General features: G+C 44.8%; 1 protein-coding gene across 7 annotated transcripts in view; it reads right to left on the reverse strand.

Moving 5' to 3' along the window:
* Positions 1-19,912: 19,912 nt before the first annotated feature.
* ATPAF2 (ATP synthase mitochondrial F1 complex assembly factor 2) overlaps positions 19,913-25,079 on the reverse strand; it is a 204,771-nt gene continuing 199,604 nt past the window's right edge. For all 7 annotated transcript variants that reach the window (XM_085892724.1, XM_085892717.1, XM_085892722.1 and 4 more), the window contains one exon: positions 19,913-20,258. In XM_085892724.1, the coding sequence (XP_085748850.1) occupies positions 20,085-20,258 (174 nt within the window). In that variant the 3' untranslated portion in view covers positions 19,913-20,084. The remainder of the gene's footprint in view (positions 20,259-25,079) is intronic.

The following is a 25,079-nucleotide window of genomic DNA, read 5'->3' on the forward strand; positions in this document are numbered from 1 at the left end:
ATATGCTTCACGCAGGTCTAGCTTCATGAAGTATCGACTCCCCACCAATCGTGCATTTATTTCATCGATTGACGGCAGTGGATATTGCTCCACGCTGAGCCCCGGGTTAACCGTGGACTTGAAGTCCCCGCACAATCGGATGTCTCCATTCCATTTCAGCACCATGATGACCGGGGTGGCCCAATCTGAGTACGACACCCGTTCGATCACTCCACTGGCCTCCAGCCTATCCAGTTCATCCTTGACCTTGTCCCGCAGGGCATACGGCATCGGTCGTGGTTTACAAAAACGAGGAACCACCCCCACCTTCAGGAAGAGCTTTGCCTACACGCCCTTGAGTTTCCCAAGGTCGTCGCAAAACAAACCTTGATGTCTTTGAAGAATCTTCTCCAACTGATCCTCCCATCGGCTCGGCACGGGTTGCACAAGGTGAAGGGCGGCCCAGTCTAGCCTGATGCGGGACAGCCAGTCTCGGCCGAGGAGAGACGGTCCCCTCCCACGCACGACGTACAACCGAAGCGTGGCGACCTGGCCTTGGTACCGCACAGACACGTCTGCCATCCCGACTGGCGTTATCTTCTCACGGGTGTACGTGAACAGTGTGAGGTTTGACCTGATAAGCTTCAGGCCGTTGAGTCTACGCACGGTCTGTTCGCCTATGATCAACACAGCCGTTCCCGTATCAACCTGAAACGTGATCGGCGTGTTGTTCACTTCGATTTCCACTGTCATCGGGCGTGCCGCCGCAGGGCCAATTGAAAACAGGCCCATCAACGGCTGCTGGTTCCGCCCCGGGTCGCCGAGGTCGCCTCGCACATCGACGTCCATGACCTTAACGGTGGCCGACGCCCCACGGCACACACGCTTCAGATGACCCACCTTGTGACAATGTAAACACACGGTGCCTTTATATGGGCACACACGGCGCAGGTGTCGACCTCCGCATCCCAAACACGTCCGCGGGGTCACCCCGCCGCTCGTGCGGCCACGCGGCGACGTCCGGCCCGCACCGAAGGTTGTGCGTGCGTCACGGGACGCTCGCGACCCCGCGTGGGTCTCCGGGCCATCCGGCATGCTGTAGCCGGTGATGGCCCGAACATCTCCGCGAGTCTGCTCGACAGCTGTAGCAGTGCCGACCGCTGAGTCGAATGTAATGGCTTCACCCTTCAGCCGTAGAACAGCCAAAACCATCTTCGCATCTCGTAAACCAGCAATAAAACGACCTCTGAGCCGAGCTGAACGCTCCTCCGCCGTGAACTTGCATGCCACGGAAGAATGCTTCACTCGCGCCACGAAATCAGCGTCGCACTCCGTACCTTTCGAGAGGTGATCGAACTGGTATCGAGCGAGCTGTAATGACTTCTCCGCCGCCATGTGGGCTTTCATCCTCCGTACAATGTCCTGAAACGACAGCCCGTCATCACGGGGCTTGTTCGGCGCCACCAAAGCACTCAGCAGTCGATAATGCTCCGTCGATAGCGAGGCGAGCAAGATCGACTTCTGTTTGCTCTCGTCAACCACATCATTCGCGTCGAAATAGCATCCCAATTGTTCTGAAAACAATTCGAAGTCGTCTCCGACGAAAACGGGCACCTGTCCATGCGCCATTACTCGTCGATCAACCATCCTCGTCAGCCAACTGTGGTGTCCGAGGTGCAGTGGAACATGGGAAGCAAGAGTGTTAGCAGCAACTCCGCTTTATTGCGCGTCCTGATGTACATTGCTGCCACCCCTCGCGGGTGAGTCATGATATACGAAAACCCCATCACGTGATACAGCACAACGGCCATTTATATGTCGACCAATGACAAGACACGGTGCTATGACATCACGAATGATGTCACAATTCATGTTTATTTATTTATTTATTTATTTATTATTCTTTTTTTTTTTTTTGCACGATTGACGGTCCGATCTGATTGGAACTTGCCAGGAATATTGCTGGGGACCCGCGGATGTGTCTTTTCGAGGTTTGATATTAATTGGACGAGCGGTTCCCAAGTTACGGCCATTTATCTGTTGACCAATATCTGCGAGAGAGGGGGACAGGAGAGGGGGGGTGAGAGAGAGGGGCGAGAGAGGAGGGGAGAGAGAGGGAGGGTGAGACTAGGGGGGAGAGAGGGGGTGAGAGAGGGGGCGAGAGAGGGGGCGAGAGAGGGGGCGAGAGAGAGAGAGGGGCGAGAGAGGGAGGATGAGAGTGGGGGGCGAGAGAGGGGGATGAGAGAGGGGGGACGAGAGAGGGGGGACGAGAGAGGGGGACGAGAGTGTGGGGGCGAGAGAGGAGGGCGAGAGAGGGGGAGCGAGAGAGGGGGCGAGAGAGAGATGGCGAGAGAGGGCTGCGCATACTGGCACTCACCTACAGGCACGCCCCTACGGGCCCGTACTAGTTTAAATAAATATACAGTTTCTAATCTCAGAACTTCGATCGATAAAAATGGAGGGGAGGGTGGGGAGGGGTGTGGGGGATTGGCCAATTAATTATTGGTCTATCCTTAGGCAAGCTCAGGGAGGACGGAAAACTATCTGAACATTTTGAGGTATGTTTGGACGTTTTCGGAATTTGTATCGTCATTTTATGAGTGTTTAAATAAATCACGGCTTAGCGGCCGGGAGCGTCACGCCTAGGATAGTTGTAGGCCACAACGGTTCGGGGCCCCTTTAGCGACCAAAATGGCTTCTTTTACCTTTATAACCGATATCGCCGGATGCCTGATGTTATTACCTGCACGATGATGTGTGTGTTGAATTTGTGTGACTTTGTGTTGTCGAGTTATGAGCGAATAAAGGACTTCGCACCGCTGGCCTATTCGATTAACGTTAGGCCTTACGGCTGTGATGCAGGTTCACTCTACCGGCTCTCACGAACGATCGGAAAGATATTTTGGAATTCTGTTTTCAGATTTCGCAGTCGATAGCCATGGCTAAATCCCAACGTAGAAAACCAGGTGAAAATCGGAGGATTTTTGGTATTTTGGCGACTAAAGCAGCTTTGGGTACTTTGAGAACAGGAAAAAAAAATGTGCTGATTAATTCCCTTTAGCGATGGTTAATGTAAAAAAAAATTTTCATCGGTACTTGGAGCTAGGTGAGGTATAGAACTACGAAATGAGGGGTATCATTCGGTTGTCGGACTTGTGATGATTAAATTACAGAAAAAAACGATTGTTGGCGGGCCGCCTACATTTCGGCGCCTCGCCATCGAAGGGAACGAAAAAACTTCAATCTCTTTTCGGATTTATCAGTATGTATCGGGTGGTAATGAGATTACCTCGAAAATCCGATTAAAAACGGCTTATGTTTCGCAGTTTAGCCGCGGCTTGCATTTCGTACTGGGAAAAATAACATTCCGGAAGGAATTTCTCTTCCACCATGATCCGAATAATTTTTCTGTTGGCACGAGCTTTTCATATAATTTTTTTTTTTTTTAATCAGATACATATTAGGATAGTTTCCAGCCAAAACACACAGTATAGTTCTATAGGCTTTTCAGTATGCTCTGACTGTTTAGTTTCACATTACAAAGTAACCATTTGGGATGAGAATATGGATACATACCCTGGATACATTCACTTTCCAAATCATGAGGCCTGCACTGTTGGTCATTCCTTTAATAGTTTAATGCTCGGCTCTTATATAGGAATATAGGTCATGACCTGATGTAATAATTCTCGGACATGGCCTGATGATGTCAACAGGGATTACTATTGTTAAAGACAGCAGCAACTTAAAGACAGCTAGTGGGGCGGCTTAGCCCAAATATTCAAACGAATTGTGCATTTTGTGATACAAGCACCAAATTTGGCACAAATGTACATTAATATGTTGCGAACATTTTCAGATATTGGGCCACTTGAAATTCTCTCTTTATGTCCGCCATATTGGATTTCAAAATGGCCACCACTTAATCGACATTTGCTATTATCTCTGGACGTAATGCAGCTATTGACTTGATTCTGGTATCTTAATGTATGGTTTTGGGGGCAAGGAATCCAATGGTACCATTTTCAACTTTATATTATCTATCACAGTCTGTTATATAATTTTATTTGGAAATTATCGAGGCAAATATTGGATTCAACAGAATACTTTGAAAAGAATGTCTTAGTTCTGCAAATATTAAAAAAAAAAATAACTATACTAAATCACTTGTAACAACTCAGACAAGCTCATATATACTGGCAGTCTAAAATATAAATTCACATCAAGTGACTGCAGCAGCACTGTACATCCTGCAACACCGTGCCTACAACCACTACTGTCTGGGAGAAACCAGGGATGCAGAGGACCTTCCAGAGTTTGAAGACTGGTGTTGCCAGAGAGGAGAAGACATCCCCCAGTTTCACTACTGGGCAACCGTGCTGGAACTAGAACTGTTGGTTCTAGTGTATGTGCGTTCTCTCAGGCAGGGATCGTTAATGATGTACCTCGATGCTCTGACAGAGCTGGTCCCCTGGTTCCATGCACTGGATCACACCCACTATGCTAGGTGGATACCAGTGCACCTGAACGACATGGCCGAACTCACCATCAAACACCCAGATGTAGCCAGGAAATTCAGGGAAAGCCACTTCACCGTTCAGAAAACACAGAGGGTGTTCTCTTCAATCCCGATTGACCAGGCACATGAGCAGAATAATGTCTGCATCAAAGGAGACGGTGGAGCAGCTGGGTTTACTGACAACCCTAGTGCCCTACGTCGCTGGATGGTTGCGGGACCAGAAGTTGCCAGGGTGATCGAAGAATTCCAGGATGGGAACCAACACTGGAGACGGAAAACAGCAGACACACGTCATCATGATCAGACGCCAAGTGTACAGGCCTCATTTGTGAAAGATGTTCGCTCTCTCTCGTCGGTGTCATAGAGGAGATGGGCAACCCATTCGAGGAGGAGAGTCAGGATGGAGTCAAACTGGACACAAAGGAGATCGCAGATCCTGCTGCTGTGGAGACCGTGATGAATGCCAAGAGGATTGGCCAAGAGCAGTTCGAGGCTTTCACCAGAGAGTGACTGTTGGACAGAACAAAGGCAGTGGACGCACCCATTCCTCGTAACAAGCTGAAGGTGTTCAGCACTTCCACTCCAAGAAGCCAGAGCATAGGTCAGCAACAGCTCGCCTCCATCAAGAATGACCGTGAACTCTTCGCACGCCTGTACATTGGCTGCCAGACGAGGGATGGAAACCTTGAGGAGTTTTTTTGTCACGAGAATCAGGCATGTCCTCCTGCATTGTCTGATGGTGGAAGCCTCTGCACTGGTACCAAGAGTGATCTCCTCACATGCTTGGAAGAAGTCTCCGACGCAAAGACAGAGACTCCTGTCACGACCTGTATTGTGCTTGATGGAGCAGCCATTATCCAGATGCTGAAGCCGGCTGCATCAAAGACTTTTGAAGAGTATGCACAACAGATCTTCATCCCATATATGTCCACGAAGCTGCAAACAGTGTCAGGCCTGGATCTGGTCTGGGATACTTACCTTGCTGATTCACTGAAAGGTAGTACACGTGCAAAGCGGGGACAAGGTGTGCGGAGACGTGTGGTGGCTGCCGCAGCCATACCAGGAATCTGGCAGAACTTCCTACGAGTGGACAGCAACAAGACCGAGCTGTTCAGGTTCCTCTCAGCAGCTCTCATGGAATGGTTTGACCAGGAGGACAAGCAACTCATTACTGATGGAGAGGCAGTGCTCAGCAAGCCACTACTGCCAGATCTGACCTCACTCGCCCCATGTAACCATGAAGAAGCTGACAGTCGGATGTTGCTGCATGCATCTCACACAGTCCAGCATGGACACCATGCAATACTCATCCGGACTGTAGACACCGATGTTGTGGTGTTGGCAGTGTCCCTGGCACAGGACTTGCAACCAGAAGACAAACTATGGCTGGCATTCGGAACAGGCCAGAGTTTCCGATACCTAGCAGCATACGAAATAGCAGCTGGATTGGGACGAGAGAAGGCTCGTGCACTGCCAATGTTCCACGCTCTAACTGGATGCGACACTGTGTCTAGTTTTCATAGACATGGCAAGAAGACTACGTGGGCAGTCTGGACGGTACTGCCAGAACTCACCGAGGTGCTGCTGCTGCTGTCCTCTGCACCTCGTGACATACCAGACGAGGCAATGCGCATCATCGAGAGGTTCGTGATCCTGTTGTATGATTGAACCAGCAAATGCACAGACATTGACAAGGCCAGGAGGAAACTCTTTGCAAGGAAGAACAATGTGCAGCTCATCCCTCCAACGAAGGCAGCTCTGGAGGAACATCTCAAGAGGGCAGTGTATCAAGGTGGACATGTGTGGGGTCAGATACTGCTGCCAGCACCAGAGCTCCCTCCACCAACCAACTGGGGTTGGTCAAGGACTGGAGAAGGACAGTACACACCTTACTGGACCAGGCTAACTGAGGCAGCTCACAGCTACATTGAGCTGGTTTCTTGCAAATGCAAGAAAGGGTGTGTGAGGCGCTGCAAGTGCAAAAAGGCTGCCCTTCAGTGCACAGCCCTCTGTGTGTATGAAGGGGACTGCACATGACGATGAGTCAACAACATACATGTACTTGTGGCAATGCTGAACTTGTTAACATGACACTGTTTTTGTACACGTATCTTCAGTACCGGTATATACCTAGCCTCAGATACCAGTACACCGAGCCTCAAATACTAGACCATGTAGCATGTCAGTATTATACCCAAGACATTTACAGAACTAAGACATTCTTTTCAAAGTATTGTGTTGAATCCAATATTTGCCTTGATAATTTCCAAATAAAATTATATAACAGACTGTGATAGATAATATTAAGTTGAAAATGGTACCATTGGATTCCTTGCCCCCAAAAATATACATTTAGATACCAGAATCAAGCCAATAGCTGCATTACGTCCAGAGATAATAGCAAATGTAGATTAAGTGGCGGCCATTTTGAAATCCAATATGGTGGACATAAAGAGAGAATTTCAAGTGGCCCAATATCTGAAAATGTTCGCAACATATTAATGTACATTTGTGCCAAATTTGGTGCTTGTATCACAAAATGCACAACAGGTTTGCTATGCTGCTACACTATGACAACCAAGCCCTGCACTTGTCACGCAGAGAAGTTAAGAAGATGATGTCATTTGGATCATTGGACAATGCGCCGTCTATGTTGGAGGTTAGTCAATGTACACCTTCGTCATGTTGACCAGATGTTGATGTCGTTTGTGACTTTGTTAAATATGAATCCAAGCATGACTTGTGGTATTTGAAGTCATTTGCCACCATGTCGATACAGTTATCACCAAACCCATGAATATGGTACAGCATGTTTTCATCCTGTAGGTCTTTGGTCTTTTTCCATATCGAATTCTGCCTGTCTGCCATACTCACAAGTAAGAGTTTGTGGTCACCCTTGCTGGTGTGTTCTCTTCTGCATATGAAGCATGGTGTTTTGTGGTCTATGTATCCAGTGGCAGATGATCCACGTCTAGGCCTAATGGAGCAGCTTCCTACATCTGTCGTAGCAGTTTCTTCACTTGTGTTGGATACATGTGACTTCATTTTCTGTGCGACCGTTTTTTTGTTTGTGTAGGCATTTCGGCACTTGGCATGACACAATGGACCATTATACAAAAAATCCTCCTCGCCTGCAGTGATTTCATCTTGCAATCTGAGCGCCGTATCATCGAGTCGGTGGGTTACTGCATATAAAAATGATTGGAATCCTTTCTCGGTTAGTTTCTGTACTGTCTCAGCCGAGGACTGCTGGCAGATCACACATCGACCAAAGTCGGTGGACTGTCGTTTTTTCTTGCGTTCAGGTTCAGCCATTGTTCACACCTGCAAGTGTATAATTTAAATGTTCATTCACATGAAGGCATATGCATGTTAAATCAATAGATGTGTTAGTTCTTAATTATTTTATTCACAATCTTAACTAACTGTATACTTGTAATCGCGGGTCCCATCTTCCGGATCAATAGGTAGATACACGATGTACTAAGTATGTGTCTGTGGAGTGTAGTACTACTATGCAACACACAATCTAATATACATATAATAATGTCCAAACGATCATAATCTGGAATAAATATGTGTTAGAAACCTGTTGCTCATGTTGCGTGCACATGCAAACCACCATTCTAGCAAGAAAAAAGTGTGGTTTACCGTTATCTGCAAAATAATGTTCATTGTATATACATGTATATAACATGTATAATGTATATGTATGAACACATGTATATGGATTATTATTATAATGACGACCAGTGGTCCCTATTGCATCTACTATGTCCCTTTGACAACATAATAATAATATTAGTTGTTTAATTGATTTTAAGACAAATGAAAGCAATATTTATTGCTGATTTAGCAAATTTTGCAGGCAATTTGGACTGAAAAATCATTTTTGCAACCTCAAATTGGCAAAACTTGACACATTTGGCCTCAGCATATGAAAGATCATGCCAAAGTCCTTACTAGGGGTTGAAATTAACTGTCTAACTTGACATTTGAGGAAATTATGAAACATTTTCTGAAAAATTAGTGATTCCGAAAATCGCACTCATTTTTTGGTGGGTACCTATGTTCAAATACAATTTGTGATGTGTTCGCAATCGAGATGCCCGAGCAGGCCTCTTGATTCTTCATCCTGAGACACCAAACTAAAGAAAAAACGAGGCCTGCAAAGTATAGGAAGTGGTGTCCGGTCCATCTTAAAATCATGGGTCTGGATCCCTGACTACAATGTTCTTGCTTTACAAGCAGCTGTTAGAACTGCAAAAATATATTTATGGGTGCTGAAACCCTCCATTCAATTCATGTGCCGATTTAAGGGGGGAAGTAATGCCCCCCTGCCCTAAATGGTGTTAATTTTCCTTCAGTAGTTTGCCCTCCACAAGGAGTTCCACAAACACAATGCTTCCGAGCACCATAAAAGAAACCTCACATCGTGTTCGTGTGTGTGTGTGTGTGTGTGTGTGTGTGTGTGTGTGTGTGTGTGTGTGTGTGTGTGTGTGTGTGTGTGTGTGTGTGTGTGTGTGTGTGTGTGTGTGTGTGTGTGTGTGTGTGTGTGTGTGTGGTTTTATTAAACCCAGCTATAAGCTGCCATCCTGGTGTTTAGCAGCTCGGGCGATTCATTAATGTATGCGTGATTCCTTGGATGGACGTTAAACCAGGCGTGCTGTCTTCATTTGTTGATGGATGTTAAAGACAAATTCCTGCCCAAACTTCTGCTAGGAGGACAATGGCAAATCACCCAGTGTAACCCTTTGGTGGCACACTCAGTCACAAGTATGGGCTTTATCAACTCAAGCAGGCAAAATTCCTTGCATATAATTAATAGAATAATGTTAACTCAAATGAGAATAATGGAATTGTTGCAAGATCGCCATGCATTAATAACTACGAGACATTACCAGTGTAAATACCTCTTGCAATGATTGATCTGTGAAGTAAGTACATCAAGAGGTGAAGAAAATTTGGATTAAAATAGTGACATAAATGTTATTGAAACTTGTCCAACCTCCATAAATATCATACATCCAAGAACCAGGACAAAGACATATGCAGAAAGTTATCTTCTTCTTCTTCTTCTTCTTCTTTCGGCTGCTCCCTTTTTAGGGGTCGCCACAGCGGATCATCCGTATGATCCGCATAGTGATTTGGCACATGTTTTACACCGGATGCCCTTCCTGACACAACCCTGGTCGCCTCTTACGACACAGGGATATGGTACACCTATTTTAACCAGGGTATACACCGGCCCAGTACACTGGTACTCATTTCACCGACCTCGGAAGGATGACAGGCTGAGTCAACCCCCTGGTGTATTCATTCAGTGACCCAACGGGGCTTGAACTCAGGACCTTTTGGATCCCAAGCCGCTACCCTAACCACTGCACCAACACCAGGCTCACATATGCAGCAAGTTATGTACTTGACAAATTGAGAATGGTTGGACTAGTGCTTGTGCTCCTTGGACTCACAGCCAGCATGCTTATCACAAGAACATTCTAAAGGCTTACCGGGCAAGGTCAACTGGGTGAGTGGCTGAAAGCAAACTATCCTTGTTGTCTTTATAATTTGTTATATGGGCTAACAAATCCTTTATTTGTCAGGTTAATTCATGAACCAAGTTTAATTGGACTACAATTTTGTTTTACTGTCACACTGAAAGACCATGAAGCTGTTTCAAGAGAGATTGGATAAATATGAAAATAAACTTTACCCCAATTTTTTGCCATATGAACCGGTCACAAAAGTCAGTCAGTTTGATTAGTTTAAAGTACAGATTATTTTTTCGGCATTTTTTCAGCTCCATCAACTATAAAAGAAATGGACGCTCATCAGATGGATGACACGTTAGTATTTGACATTGTTTTAAACTTTTTGGAGAAATTTTGCATCTTTTAACCATGTTGTCAAAGCTTTTGTTCCCAAATGAATGCCCTGCAGCCAAAGTTGTCTCTGGGCACTGTCAAGTTTTGCAGCTCGACAACTCACACTGTTGTAAAATGTCAAGGCTGAGCGGCATGGACCCACTCCTCTCACAACAGGGGAGTTCCCAGAGCTGGGAGTCCCGAGAAAGACTCCTAAATGATCATCTGGTGACAACTACGATAGCCTTTTTTATTTTTCTGTTTAATTACTCCTGTTTAATTAATGTAGCAATGTGCAACCGAGTTTTGAATTATTTATATCCAACAGCACACCAGTGTGCTTTGACTTTTATGGTAGTGATGGACCAACAAGTGATACTCATGAAAATGTTTGCATGTGCTATTCATCAAAAAGGTTATTTTCACACACCTGCTGACCGGGTTGGTCGTCAAATACATAAATATGGGGGAGAGTTCACAACTAGTGGGGTTGTGTATGGTAACTGAGTTCATTACTTTCAGACTAAGCTCATCCAAAAAATGAAAGAAAAAAAGGGGCGTTACGATAATTCAAGTAAGGGTCGTTCAAATCACAGTAAAAATCATCTTGACCTCGTGGAATTGAGCTGTCAAGTGAAGGACCTATTTCAGTAGAAGACTCATTGAGAGCACTAAAGATTTTTCAATGTTGATTGTTTTTTCTCCATTACAATTCATTATGATATTTGAATCTTCATGGTTCCTTTGGTCAATTAACGGGTTGATTTTAGACTAGGTTCCTTTGGTATTTGAGTTGTACTGGGAGGGCTTCTCTTTGTGATGATTTTGTTTTGTTTGTCGAGTCAACAGATTGTTTGTTTTGAAATCGTTTGAATTTGGATTTGTTATCAGTTGAAGGATGATGAAGGAATTTTTACACAATCTCTGTTTATGCTTAACCAGAACTTTGGCAGTCCGTCAGTCATCTGGGGTTTAGTTTAATATCAAGTTTTGTTTTGGAATTACAAATTGGAAAACCTTTATCATACAAATCTCGTAATCTTAATTCAAATGTATTATAAGCTACATCGGGGTCTTCAAGTGACAGAGTATCCTCTCAATTTGTTTTTCTAACTCCTCCTTAAAAGGATCAGAATTTGCGGAGTTATTAGAGTCCACACAGCCAGAATAATTTAAACCAGTAATTTGGAACACAGGCAAATGGTCGGTTAGGCCAAAGTCACATTTGCCACGGCGGCCATGGGGTCTCCAAAATCTACGGCCACGAGCAATTATACGGCAGCCGCAGTATTTCCACGGTCACACAATCTAACAGGCACATATGTTTTTATTTTTCGGGTAGCCGCACGGCATATTTATAAATTGTGGAGACCGAAAACGTGGGGGTGCCATACGGTCTTTGATTTGATGTCGCACGGTGACCTTAGGGCGTTCCTGTGGAGGCCATATAATTTTCAAGGCAGACGCAAGGTGCCTGCAAGGCGACCGCAAGTCAACCGCAGGGGGGCCCTAAGGCGAACGTGCGGCCAGACGGACGGTAATGAGTGGGTTCTTTTTTTTTTACCAGTTCTTTTGTTTCGGCTTGTCGAATTGCTACGGCGAATGTAGAAATGAAAAATTACTATTACGTAAAATTAACATAATTAAAAAATTACGAATTACTAAGAATTGAATTGAAATATTAAGTTGAAGTTTTCCATTTTTTTGAAGGAGGGTTTATGTTATTAAATTGATCGATGGATTGGTCCATCCATCCATTGGAACCATACTCTGCACAGCGTTGGTGCTGCTATGCAGTCTCCTGGGCTAGTGAACACAATCCTAGGCATGTCGCCACTCCGACACAGGATACCAGCCAGCAATCTCGTACTCATTTTGCCGACCGTAGAAGGATGACAAGCTGAGTCCACCCCACCTGGTATTAATTCAACAGCCAAGCAGGATTTGAACTCGGGACCTGAGGATCCCAAGCCCACCACTCCAGCACAGATTGGTCAATATTGTGTATTAGGAATCATAAGTTAACTGTAAGTCTAAAATCAATGTATGAGAGAAATCAGCATGGTATTTATATTAACCATAATACAGAAAATGAAAAAATGACTAGAAGAATGGCTGGACGAAACAGCAATTATGAAATCAATTCACGGAATTAGGAATTGTACCATGCATTGTAATTGTATTGCTCTCACTGATTTGTAGCTGGTACTGCACTCACTGTAATTTAAGTAAAATGCCTCCATAATTTGTGGTAAGACGAACAAAGAGAACTCCAGAATTATGCCTAATGCAGAAGGCATTAGACAAATGAATGTTAAGTAGATCAGAACGTAAGAATTATATTATTGAAAATTGTACGACACCACAAGCAGCATTAAATAATATCTATTTTATTTGTTTTCTGATTAAGTGGACAAGTGCGTGATTTTGGATGATGTGGTACTTCTTGTACGTTTACTTACCCACTCTCATTTCAAAATTTGCAACGAAGTAAGCGGGGTATTTCTAACACTGACTTGGCCTTTATGACTATCTTTCCTCAGTGCTCAGGTAGCTGGAAAAATAATAAATTATATAAAAATGGAAGCTGCTTTGGAACGGCTGATGAATGAAACTGTGGATAATTTAGCAGATATGATTGTTAAAATGATTGCAATGCAAATGATAACTGCAAAATCTAATCGCTTTGGATTTAGTACTTGCTCAGCATTGGGGGGTCGTATGCTCTTATTGAGTTTCAATGTTGTACTTATATCACAGACAAATCAGAACACATTGTAATTTAAAGAAAAAGAAGCAGCTAACTTTCATAATTATTATCCAGATGATGGAATCTTTTTCTTGACAAAAAGGGATCTTTGGAGGATGGTTGCCAAAATTGTTAATTTTTGTTGGACATGTTACTTTTCAATCATGCTACTACAACATTGCCCTCACTAAAGGCACCTTCACTGATTGCCTCATGCTTTGAGAGGAAAATTACCCCCTCTTCAATGGTACAAACTGAAGAGGCCTTTCTGGAATTGTGCAAATTGGAACCCTGATAAATACTGCCACCCTTTCTACATGCCGAAAGCAAATGAGATGATTATTTTTGAGTATCCATACAACTGAGATTTCTTTGTCATTTGAGATAGCATGTCATTTAGGTGTGGGAAAAAAAAATAATAATAAAAAAAGAGGAGGGGAAAATTTTGATATTTCATAAAATTCAAGTTACATGCTTCCAGGACCTTTGTTCATCATTGAAATACATGGACCCACTACGTTTTGTCGATTAATTGAATTACAATCGGTGTTTAACCTTGATTTCGTTTGTTTCGGAGTGTTGAGAGCATTTGAACTATACAGTATATAATTTTGCCTAATGAAGTTGTGGAAGAACTTCCATCGAAAGATTGGACGATGGGGAGAACCCACATTTGGGTAATTGGGCATTCAACACGTGATCATGACACGACCCCCTTCCTAAGGAGATGAGGCAAGCATGTTTTTTAAAAATAAAAAATAAAAAAAAACTCGCTGAGGAGAAGGTTGGACAAGTCAAAACCTAGCAAGGCAAATTCTTAACAACACCATTGCATGGCGCCTGCCTGTCAGAGCAACCCCGGCCACACTCGCAAAACCCTTGCTCTGCAGATACATTATGCACTTGCCATGGTCACACAATGAAGGCTCTGAAGGTCCATATGGCGACTCATCTGCGACGTGTGCCCAATGGTGCGGGGGGCCCGTGGGGCCATCGCAGCTGCTTCCATCGTGCAGAGCTCGCTTTGGCAAATCAAACTTGATTGCACGAACTGCTGCAACGGGGCTCCATATTCTGCTGGAGCTGGATCTCTGGGTCACATATCAAGTTTTCATCTCCTTCAACCCAGTGTCAGGCCCAAGCTCGTACCTGCCAGGATCTACCTTCTCTGCAGCTCAAGGAGAGACGAGACTGTGTATCCCATTGGGTGTTGCCCTATCTGCACCTTGACCCGCTTATCTTCTGGCCTCGGGTAGCATGCCTTTCCAACTCGACAGCTGCTGATGAACAGGCCATGAACTAGGTGGAAACATGTTTATTAACCTGACTGGAACACTATCAAGATGGCCATTGTCCACCAGTCTTCAACGGTGAGCGCTCGCTGCCATTATTGTGGGTGAACTTTTGTAAGGCATATCTTTTCTCCTTTCGGAATGGGGTATGGTGATCATATGTAAGAAAATTATTCAAATTTGTCCTGATAGGACAAAGGGGGGATGTGGAAGAAAAAAATAATTATATTCATTTTTATTCCCAATTATATTAACTTGTTGCTGGTACTTTTTAAAATTGAACACAGTATAAAATGAGGTCTTGCTTTTGGACTGGTCAATTGATTGTCAGTAAAATTTCCCTTTCCCCAATAGCTTTTTTACCTCCATCGTGATATCGCTGAATATACAAGTAAAGTAGAATTATATCTCACTAAATATTGTGCTTTTATCTCACTGTAATACATATAACGAAGACTAGTGTCTCCAATGTTTAAATGAAACTGCCCAGCTGCTGAAGAGGACACCTTGCTGCCGACTCCTGAGAAGAGGCGCCCCATTACCGAGCAGAAATTAAATAATTTCGGAAGGCTACTGGAGCAAATGTCTTGTTGTCTAAGGAAAATTAAATAACTCAATTGGCTTTTGATGGTAAAGGCCTTGGTAGCTGCATGAAAACAGGCTAGGTGTTTTGAGAATGCATGTTCAAAGCACTGACCATGTATCCCTCCACCCTCTCTCTCTCTGCCTTTCCTCCGAAATGTTATCCTTTCTTCAAAGTTAACACTGCAACCTTTTTCCATGAGTGCGTTATTCTTTCCCTCCCACCCAAAGTGGCCATGTGTTGCAGTTTTGAGTTCTTTTGCCTTGTGCCCATCAGCCCTTCCCCGAATTGAATTGCCAAATGTCTCACCCTTCCATGTTTTGGCTGTCAAAATCGTATAAGGAGCATTGCTGTGTGCATTTTGAGCAGAAAGAGGATCGTGTTTGATATTGCTTGTCTTGTTTTTGTTGATTGTTGTTAATAAATGATCTCAGACTCTGACACAATAACTAAGTTTCTTCAACATAAGCAAAAGGTTAACACACATTTTAACATGATAAACAAAACTTATTCATTCACGTAGGTACATGGAACTGACAGCACAAGGTTAATGAGAGAGATTAGAGAATGTAATCTCAGCCGTGGGTCATGATTTTTTTTTCTTCTCAGACTCAGCTTTCACCACAGACATGTGTGACATGAGCAAAGATGAGGGAGTTGAGTGGACAGAGGCAGTGATATATACATATATATACATATTGTGTCATAGGTTGTGACCACGGTGTGGTCATTCATTTTTGGTATATATACATGATTGATCTTAATTTATTGATTTCCAAAAAAATAAAAGACAGAAACATGGTAACTGGCTAAAAGCACAAAATGGAATATTGTCTGTCATTTACTGGGAATAAATGGGTTTAGAGTCCCCACATTATGCAGCATGTACTTGCAGAATGTCTCCAAGATTACTTTGCGCGCGCGCACCCACCCACACACACACACACACACACACACACACACACACACACACACACACACACACACACACACACACACACACACACACACACACACACACACACACACACACACACACACACACACACACACACACACACACACACACACACACACACACACACACACTTGTTTGAAGATCATGATTGCATCAGTTTCTGTATTCGCTCCGCTTCAATCCCACACCGCCACAAGTATGCCGTCCAATCCAAAACACTGATTTATCAACTACCACTGACATCAGGTGTGGGAACTTAATGGATATGTTCCAGAGACCATTTAATTGACTTTTGAAACTCAAGGTGGGAGTGATAATAGGTGCAGCAAAAAAAATATATTAAAAAAAACAAGCAAGGGGAGTTGAAAAAGTGGGGAGCGAAAAGAATGTGGGAAAGTATGGGAGTCATGGAGAGGAGAAGAGGTTTTAGAGTTACATAATATCCTTTCTGTTTGTGGGAATATATACATATATATATATACATATATATATATATATATATATATATATATATATATATATATATATATATATATATATATATATATATATATATATATATAAATATATATATATATATATATATTGTTACGGCTGTGGAAATTCGCAGAACACCATATAGGTCCTTCATTCAGTTATGCCGATAAGTCCGTGTTCAGTTAGATTTCCCCACCGTTGTCTAATGGGATAATTCGTTGTCACCCGGGCTGTGATCTTTGAGTTAGCCGTTTTTCTTTTACTATCGTTATTTTGGACCAACTGCCATTACTACCACCACAAAGCGCCACCAACCACAACAACCACGATCACCACAACCACCTTCTCGTCAACTGCCAACATCCCCACAGACAATGAACACCCACCTTCACAACAACCACCTTAACCACCACCGTCCAACCACACCACCCTCACTACCACCACGAACGCCAGCCACACCACCATCAAGACCACCATGAACGCCAGCCACACCACCACAAAACGCCAGCCACGCCACCATAACGCCAACCACACCACCACCGCATTTCCACCTCAGCACGGTTGCAAGAAGCCTGGTATTCATCGGCGAGAACGGACGACGGCCTCACCCCTCCCCCCAACGACAAACACGTGCGGAAAAAACGAAAGCTATGGCAAAGGCAAAAGAAAGGCCCTGATTCGGCGAGGAAAACGCCCTGCTTCTGGAAGCTTCGCGCGCGTGCTGGAAGGAAGGGGGCGAGGAGGAGGGGCGAGGGCCGTGGAGATAAAAGCGAGCGCTGAACGCAGCGAAGGGTGTGTGTCGTCGAGGAGAACCGAGTGGAGGTCGTCAAGAAGCGAGTGGAGAGGCGAGTGGAAGTCAGTCGGTGGAGGTCTGGGCTCGTGTGAGAGTGTGGATTCGTGGGCAGCCGCGCTGCAGCCTGGAGTCCCCGCAGTTGGTCAGGAGCTGGAGAGGGTCCAAGAGGGACGCCCAAGCAAGTCACCACGAGGATGGAGGTAACCTGCAGCGGCCTCTTGGAGTTCCTTCGGTCAACCAAGCTCCTTGGACATAAAGACCCTAAGGGGTCCAGTCTGACCCCCTTGTCTTTAAAGGGGTCTTTTCCTTGCTTTTATTTATGTGGAAGTTGCGGCGCCATGTCCCGTTAAGTTGAGAAACTGTTAAGTGACTGCTCATGATTAATTATAGACGGTTGTAGCGCTTCGCCTTGCTCGCGTCTTGGTCTCGTCCGGCATTCATCACAAATCAACTGCATGCGTGTTTCACCAATTCATTGCATGATTGTTTGTACACGTGTAAAATAATAAATGTGCTGATTTGAATGTGAACCTGTTCGTCGTGTCATTTTCCCCGTTGAAACGCCATATTGCATTTCGGAATGGTAGCGGGCTTTTTGATAGCCGATAAAACAATCGGGTTCAGCGAGGTCTCGCGATAATACCCAGCTCGGTTATCCCAGAACGGAACGAACCGCTTAAGCGGTTCGTGTCTGAGCAGACCTCGCTGAGGTACAGACTCTCGGTAGGCTGCTCACGTGGATAATTAGGTATATCGACAATTTGGCGATTGACCCTGTCGAGCGAGGGTAGAATATTGACTAGGCCGTGGTGTGCGCTTGGAGCACACCTGTGACTGGTTTTCGGCGTTGTTGCGGAAAGTCGTGACTGAATTGTCCATTCGGTGGAGGAGACGGCCGCCATTGGCTAAAGCGGCTGTCCGCACGCCGGCGGGCAGGAAATTCTTAAATAAATATATATATATATATATATATATATATATATATATATATATATATTTCTTGCCCGATAATGCAACATGAAGAGCTTCCCTTTTTCTCTCGTGTAAACAGTCATTTCATTTCAAATTCACATCAACGATGACTTCAGGTCTACATCCCACAAACTGCGCAGATTTGTACAGTCTTGTAGAAGGATGAACAAAAGAAGCCCAAGCCCATGTAAGAGTCCATAGTGCTTCTGCCATTTCCATCTCCAATGACTTAATTTATTGTGCTTCTTGTACTCTTTAAAAAAAAAAACATTCTCACCATTATCTTGACATCCACATGCATTATTTAATTTACTGTAATGCTGCACAACCTACAAGGGAAACTGGAAAAGGATAGCAGCACAGAATGGCTACTTACAAAGAGCCTTGGGATTCATACATATCGCACCAGCTTTCATTTTTCCACCAATTTACTGGTATAGCTTTGTGAATGGAAGCGAAAACCAACACAGGATTGCGTACAATTGTAATGCTGGCATGTTTTTTTTTAATGTGAAAATGGCTTTAGAAACCAAATCGAGGAGGGAAGGATGAGAGAGGAAAAAAAAAATACATCTCACCAACCACTGACTTATAAAGTGCAGGTGGCTATTGGGGTGTTGTGAGTGATTATAACTGGTGACAATCTGCTTGTGAATACTGATCTTGGAGCTATATTTAAGAAGTATGACAGGTTCTTCAAAAAAAAAAATGTTGTATGCAACATCGAGACGAATGGAAGCACAAGAAGACACACACACACACACACACACACACACACACACACACACACACACACACACACACACAGAGAGAGAGAGAGAGAGAGAGAGAGAGAGAGAGAGAGAGAGAGAGAGAGACAGACATGTTAACGGCATGAGACAGGTGGCTGCAACAAACAAGGGAATAGGAGAGGAGAAAGGAAGGAAATGCAGAAAACCAAGTATGAAGGGTAGATTCGACAGAGTTAATCGGAGGAGAAAGGATCACAGGTAGTGATAGCGAATGACATGAGATTGTGGCATACTGCCAACAAAGGAGTTAACAGAAGAATGGAAGTGAACTGCCTCTGGAAGTAAGTTCCAAAATACACAGGAACAAGAGTGGAAGTTGGCAGTAAGCCTGAATTTTGGGGGGTTACACAAGAGGGGGTAGGTGTCTGAGGGTTCAGAGAGCTGAAACATGATTGGACAAAATGTGTATTTAAAATTAAATTTAAAAAACCCAGAGGCCACCAACATGTCTGTGATGTGAGATCAACAGTATTCTCCATATAATATCATTGGAGATGCCAATAATGTTGAAAGCTTTAGCTTCCACTGAACCCAGGAGAGACAAGGGTTCCAGCCCATTGCGGAGAGCAGTGAGCAAGAGAAGACTTGTAGGCCGAGTAGTTCTGATATTTTTTCGGAGATTTGGAACGAAGCCAATTTTGAGAGAGGCTCAACCCAAGAGAGGGCAGGGCTGATTATGAGGCCTAGAAGTTACAGACTGAACACCTTCCAGTGGCTGACTGTGAAACTATATGGGTTAATTGGAGCTTCCTTCAAGATCCACAGAGTGAGACTGAAATTTTCCAGGATTAAAGGACATGTTCCACTCATCAGACTAGCACCTAATCAATTCCAGGTCAGCAGACTGACACAGCTCGTCTGCCCATCAAAGAACATCACACACTTTGCATGAATTGTAAACCCACAAGGAAGGTTTGAATTTATATTACAAGATGGAAGAGGGGTGAAGCAATTTATTGAACATTCAATCTGCAATTCACCTCCAAGGTGTTTTGTCTCCTTTTAAATTATTGGCAGAACATTGTGTAGAAAGCTTGCAGCACAGACAGTAATACCAATTTGCAAATGCTGTTTCAACAAGCAAAACAAGCAAAGATCATATCCAAACTAAGAGACAAAAGAGGTGGGTGATGATTGAAGTTGCTCCTTCTTGGAAGAACAGTGCTGCGTTTTGGTGCTCTCTGAGGCGAGGCGTGCAAGCAGAATTCCAGCTGCGACTCGTGCTCTCAATTCCAACTCCTCAACCTCATGCGCTTCCTCAATACGGCCCCATCGAGCAATCTGCTTATGGGCATAAAACAATTATTCTGCAAATGCAAAACATCTGTTAACTGTAGAAGCCAGAGTATAAACAGAGGTAGAAGGAAGAACTCGTCTTACTAGTGAAGGCTCCTGACAATCTGCATTGGCACCCAGGTAGACCAATGGATGGCCCACTCCGACGAAGTTTACTCAACAGTGTACAGAAGTTTATTAATTTAAGGGGTCTGGCAATAACTCGCCGACTCTTCACAGAGTACACTGTGGGAACTTTAATATCGATCAACTAATGCAAAGAGACAGGACACGCAGTTTAATGTTCATATGAGAGATGGCACAAAACATTGATGAATCACCATACCTGTGAAACACCAAGATGAGAGTTAAGGCTGGGTCGAGATTTGAACCCTGGCTAGACAGTTCAGAGGCGAGGTTTCTGGGGTCTCTGCCGACTTTCTCAAAGTTAAGTTTCCGGTCGTTATTTGTCACTGTTTATTTTTTTTTAACTGTGTGTTCCTAGTTCGGTTTTGTTTCAAAAATCATGCTATTTTGTGAGTTTTCATCGACCTTGTCTAAGGCTCCTTGAAGCCTACTCATCCTTCTCGTCTCAGTGGACAATTGTTTATTTGTATTCTCTCTCTATTACCATCAATTCCTATTTTCCCCACTCCAAATTTACCATTCACCCCACGATCTTTTCTTCAACCTTTCCTTCACCTAATCTTCTGCAATCTCGATCAAAAAATAATCGTAATAGTAATAAAAACGATCTCATGTAATTCTTCATCTTCCTCTTCCACATGTGTGAGTCTCATTACTGTATCATCATTCACGATTCTTTTTCTATTTCAACAGACTGTTCTCAATTTGACCTTTCCTTCATCCCTTGTCTTAAAAGTACAACTGTTACAACTTTTCTTCTCTCCATTCTCTTAATTTGCCTTTATTGCATCCCTCAAATAATGTCTTTAATCCCATTTCTGAACTAAAAAAAATTTAAAACCCCAGTTTGCGATGCATGTTCGCTTTCCATCAATCGTCATTTTTTTTCCAACTTCATTGCCAATTCACTACTTTCACCCCTCCCTCTCAAACCAACCATCACACCCCACCCACCAAGCTTCCCTCTCACCTTTCTCCCTCAACTCTCCCACCATTCATCCCTCTCACTCACCCTTCTCAAAGTTGCCCCCCACCCTTCTCATCCACAAAGCTGCCTCCTTCCACTGCCCTCTCTCCTCCATCTCATCACTACCTCCTCAAATCCTCAACTGCCTTCTGCCTCCTCTCTTATTACTCCCCACTGTACCTCAACCCAGCACCACAGAGCCTTTTCTCCTCTTCATCCAGCCTCCTTCCCGAGCTCTTCTGCAATCCCCACTCTTTCAACAACTCTCCTTACCTCCCCCCCCCTCCCTTGTCTTACCCTCCCCCAACCCTGCACCCAAAGCCTCCTCCCCTCCCTCTTCGTTAACAGTATGGACCTCAAATATCCAGGGCCTTCGTTCAAACCTGACAGATATTTCTATACAGGTTGCAACTGACAAACCAGATGTAATCTGCCTAACAGAAACTTCCCCCCTCAAGACGTCTCTGACTCCCAAGTATCTCTCCCTGGTTACTCCCTCCTCCAGTATGACAGACCTGAGCCTCGTCATGGTGGAGGAGTTGCTCTCTTCATCAAAGACTCTATTCCTCACTCTCCATACACTGCCCTCACTCCCCCACACACCCAGGAATACCGCTGGCTCCAGCTTCCCCTCCACTCCCACCTCATGTTTAGATGTGAACTGTACCGTCCATCAAGCAGTGATGACTCCATTTACACCTCACTATCCGAAAACATGGACCAACTTCTATCCTCTCATCCGAACTCTGTCTTCCTCATTTGTGGTGACTTCAATTGTCATCATGCCAGTTGGCTCGGTGTGGGCACCTCTTTCACCTACCATGGCACTTCAGCAAAAGACTTCTGCGACTCATTGGGACTGACTCAATCGGTCAACTTTCCGACCCGGATCTCAATCAACGGTACTCCATCTCTTCTGGATCTGATTTTGACAAATTTCCCTGAAAAAGTCTGTTCTGCTCCAATCAGTTCTTCTGACCATGTGGCTTGTCAAAGTAAACATCTCTCGAGCTGTTATTAGAAAACCAGCTCAGAGCCATCAAGAATGGCATTTCACTCAGGCAGACTGGCAGAATCTCCACGCAGCCATCAAACTTCTAGACCGGTCTCCCATCGCTACTTTCTCCAACATCAACTCGTCCTGGGAATTCTTTCAAAGAAACTTGCTCTCTCTCATGCACAGATTTATCCCCTCTTGTCTTCAATTGTCCAGCCTTCCTCCTCGCTGTGGTTCACTGAAGCTTGTGGCGAGGTAGTTGTCCTGAAACAACTTGCCTTTGCCTCATGGAAAGCAAACCCAACTGAGGGTAATCGACTTTCTCAACAATCCTCTTGAAGAAGTCCTTTCATTCAAGCTTCTGGGTCTCACTGCCATGATCCGTCCTGGGAAAGCCACATTTCCAACCTGGCCTCCAAAGCCAGTTGCCGACTGGGAATCCTCTGTCGTGCAAAGTCCTTCCTTGGCCCACCTGAGCTCCTGACCACATACAAAGCCAGCCAGCATCCACAGCCTGATGAAGTAATGTTCTCCCCTCTGGGCTGGTGCTCCTGCCAGTCACCTTTCTCGGCTTCACGTTGTGAAAACCAAGGCATTTAGGATCATTGGCATCTCCCGCGATGAGGCTGAGTCTTTGGGCCTCTCACTCACTCACCGCAGGCAGGTCGGTGGTCTTTCTGTCTTCCAGCATCTCCTCTCCGGTCTCGCCCCCCCCCCACCCTGATCTGTCTGCGATATGTCCCCACAATATTTCCGCAGGGCGCTCAAGGTCCGCCAGCAACCCCCCTTCTAGTAAAACCTCCAAAATCACAAATCACTGCTCACCTTCACTCTTTCATTCCTCTTTTTTTCCCCGCTTTTGTAATAAACTCCCTCACTCTGTTCAATCCAATTCTTCCCTCCAGACCTTCAAAACAGCTGTTCACCACCACCTCTTATCTTCCCCCATCCAAAACCTCAATCTTTTCCACCCCCGATAATCCTTCCCAATCCCACCTCCTTCAAAATTCCATGCTCTCCTTCTTGAAAGCCCCTATGATGTCCATCTTCTATACCCCATGTTCCCCACCCCATCCAATCACACTCCCTTCCACAGATCCAATGTCTCTGTTCCCCACTGTTTTGTCCTTCCCTGTTCCCACCCCTCTTGTCTCATGCTCCCCCCCTTGCTGTGTGTTGTGTGTTTGCTCTCATAAGAGCCTTGACAATGTATTCAAAGAAAAAAAAATCCCACACTACTCCTACAAGTCTTCAAAACAGCTGCTCCCCACCATCTCTTATCTTCCCCCATCCAAAACCAAGATCTTTTCTCCCCCCCCCCCGCTAATCCACCCCAAAACCACTCCTTCAAATTCCCTGGTCTCCTTCCTAAAAGTCCGTGAAGTGTCCATCTTGTTTACCCTATGGACTCTGCCCCATCCCTCCCACAGGTCTCCTCATGTCTCTGTTCCACACTTTTTTTCCTCAAACTCTCCCCCCACCCCCTCACCTCCTGTTTCTTGTTGTGTTTTGTGTGTGTTAGCTTTCATACGAGTCTCGACAATGCATACAAAAAAAAATCCATAATTCCCCAGGCCCGACCAAGACGTCTATCAACATCTGGCACAACATGTGGAGACATGACTATCACTACCAAGGGAATTGAATCTCTCTGTGACCTCAACATCTTCACCACAAACAGCTACAGACAAGATAGCAGCATCTAAGACGTCAATGAAAGCCTGGCTTTTTGCTTTGATGCAGGAAACCTGTTTTCCCAGCGGCTCCAATTCCTCATTCAGCACCTCGAGGGCCCCCAGAAGATATCCAGCGCCTCCACAAAATAACAGCATCATCTGCAAAATCAAGGTCAGAGATCCTGGCATTCCCAAATGATGCACTACAGCTTGATCTCTCTGAAATGCTCCCCAGAATCCAGTCTATACAAGTGCTGAAAAGTGTGGGGGCCAGTACTCACCCCTGACGAACTCCAGTAACAAGTGGAAATAAATCAGAGCTGGATCCAACACACCTCACAGAACCTTCAGTACCAGAGTAATGTTCAGAAATCAAATTGATCAGATTTTGGTGAGACTGCACGAAGACCAAGAATCCTCCAGATGGCATCCTGATTCACTGAACTGAACGCATTGTGGAGATAAACACAGGCTGTGAGCACCCCTGTCAAAACTCTCGTCTACAACCGTTGAGGACCCGAAGAGCAAGTTCAAATGTTCAAAAATACCGATGTTCAAATGCTGGAGCTCAGATGATAGCAGAGAAAGGTGATTGTCCACTCTTGGAGATGGGACATTCCAGGCACCCAACCAAAGGGACTGCCTCAGGTTAAACTGAGGAGACCGCTGTCTGGTGGACAACATCTTAGCACCACCCCGATATACACTTCCGCAATCTAACCCAGGACCAGACCAGTCATAGGACCCAGGACTGAAGCCTTTGTCTCAATCACATTATGCGGTGAGCTGTCATGTGCAGGCCAGCTGCACAGGAAGTACTCCGACGGAGTGGGTTTTCAGTTTTCTTTGCGTTTATGCATTTTGCCGAATGAAGCGTTTTACGGTGGCCAGAGTGCAAAGCCTGTGACAAACCTCATACAAAAAGGTAACCCAAATGCAGGAGAACGTCTGCAGACACAGTTTGGCACCAGTTATGGATGGTTATTGCCTCACAAGGAGCCCCTCCACCCTTTGAGGGTGCACATCTGTATGTTATGCTG

This window comes from Eptatretus burgeri, chromosome 8, assembly GCF_056783735.1.
Source record: "Eptatretus burgeri isolate ZD-2024b chromosome 8, Ebu_testis_v1, whole genome shotgun sequence".
NCBI classification, from domain to species: Eukaryota; Metazoa; Chordata; class Myxini; order Myxiniformes; family Myxinidae; genus Eptatretus; species Eptatretus burgeri.